At 49.8% G+C, this 2097-nt stretch overlaps 1 protein-coding gene across 1 annotated transcript; it reads left to right on the plus strand.

Annotated features, from left to right (window-relative positions):
- Window positions 1–1982: 1982 nt before the first annotated feature.
- LOC107269528 lies at window positions 1983–2097 on the plus strand (the record flags this gene model as incomplete). Its single annotated transcript, XM_015743466.1, is given in 1 exon segment — window positions 1983–2097. A coding segment is annotated over 1 exon segment (115 nt), but the record flags the coding sequence as incomplete, so codon positions are not given.

Here is a 2097-nt window from a genome sequence, read left to right on the forward strand (position 1 = left end):
CCCCCTGTTCTCTCGCCACCTGAATTCACCGGAAACCTTAAAATCTGCCATGTCAATGCTCAATCGCTCTCAGCGCATATTGCTGAGTTTCAACATCACTTCCTGCAAAATTTCTTTCATATTATTGCTGTCTCACAATCTTGGTTGAAACCGCTTGTTCCTGACCTGGCAGTTACCTTATGTGACTACACTCTTTTCCGGTGTGACAGGACTGGTCGAGGAGGAGGAGGTGTAGCTGTTTATGTACATTCGTCCATCAATGCATCCGTTGTGGCGACGTCCGACTCCGAAAACCTTTTGCGCCCTGAATACTTGTTCATCGATGCTGGCGTTCCTGGTGAGCCGCGTGTCTTAATCGCAGTGGTCTACCGTCCGCCGCATGCTGGCCACTTCTCAGACTTTGAGGCCTCCTTCTCGCGTCTCTCGCCTGCCTACAAGAACATTATTATTGTTGGTGACTTCAATGCGGATCTACTTACCTCGTCCTTTGACAGCTCACAAATACAATCATTTATCACCAGCAACGATCTGCATCTTGTTCAGTTTTCTGCCACACATCACATTCGCGAGGCTCACACATGGATTGATCTTTGCATGGCTGATCATCCCACCAAAATCATTGCGTCAGGACAGTATCCTGTCCCTTTTTTATCGGCTCATGATCTGATCTGGATCGATTATTTATTGCGTATTCCCAAGGCCACTGTGGAGGCTGTCACTTATCGCGACTTTCGGTCCTTTAACCAAGAGGCCTTCTTAAATCGTCTCGCGGATTACAACTGGCTGTCGTTTCTTGCGGAGCCGACAGTCAATGATTAGGTGTCTGCGCTAGAGCGGTGTCTCACGGGGGCCTTGGATGAATTTGCGCCTGTTCGGTCTTTTGTTCCGCGCTGTAAGCCATCCCCCTGGATGACCGAGGAAATCCGACACTCCATTGCCGTACGTAATAGACTTCACAGAAGGTACATTCGCTCCCGGTCGCACAGCGATTTCAACCTTTCTCGAGCTCAACGTAACAAGACGCAGGCTCTCATTAAGCGTGATAGAGCAAAGTTTAACAGGACTGTGCTGGCATCGGCTCGTGATTCTGGTACCATCTGGAAACAACTTAGGCGTTTAGGCTTCATAGAATCTGCTGCGTACTCACCTCACATCAGCATGACTCTTGATTCTCTGAATCAGTACTTCGCTGACTGCTTCCATACGCACGTTGGAAACACTGATCCATATCTCGTCACCCCCTCGCTGGATGGGTACCAGGATAACAAATTCTACTTTAAATTCGTCGAGCTGCAGGATCTAGTTCGGGTGCTGAGGGGTAAAGGATCCCGCGCCATGGACCCTGATCGACTCCCTCATGATCAGCTGCTCCTAAGTCTGGAGGTAGTCTTTCCATTCCTTCTGGACCTAATAATCCGTTCTCTTGCAACCTCTACATAGCCTGCTCCCTGGAAGCGATCCTGAATACGTCCTATTCCTAAAGGTCGGGGCCGTCCGGAGTCTCCATCTGATTGGCGTCCTATTGCTCTTCTCTGCGCTATGTCAAAGCCTCTGGAGAGAATTGTGAACGAGCAATTGGTTGAATTTCTACGCAGTAGGGGTGGGTTCGGACCGCGTCAGTCTACCTTCCGTGCAGGTCACAGCACTCAGACAGCCCTAAAACGCGTCATTGACGACATTAGATTCGCGGCCGATGCGCGTATGGTAACAATACTGATCCTGTTCGACTTCAGGAAAGCTTTTGATTCCATTTGCCATCGTAGGCTGCTTGAGGTCATGAAATCTGCGGGCTTTTCCTTTTCTGTAACCTCTTGGTTCGCCTCCTACTTACAAGGTAGGTCGCAGGCTGTGATGGTCGTAATAGGGCCATTTCCAACTATCTGCCAGTCACATCGGGCGTGCCGCAAGGCTCCGTGCTTGGTCCTTCTCTTTTCTCACTGTACATTAGAGGACTTCCTGACGTCATTGCAAACTGCGACCATATGCTGTATGCTGATGACCTGCAAATATACCTACATATTAAGCCGTGCGACCTGGCCAGTGCGCTAGTCCTCGTCCAGCGTGACATCGACTCCATTTGCGAATGGGCAGTATCAA

The sequence above is a fragment of the Cephus cinctus genome, unplaced genomic scaffold (genome assembly GCF_000341935.2).
Source record: "Cephus cinctus unplaced genomic scaffold, Ccin1 Ccin1_scaffold0667, whole genome shotgun sequence".
Lineage (NCBI taxonomy): Eukaryota > Metazoa > Arthropoda > Insecta > Hymenoptera > Cephidae > Cephus > Cephus cinctus.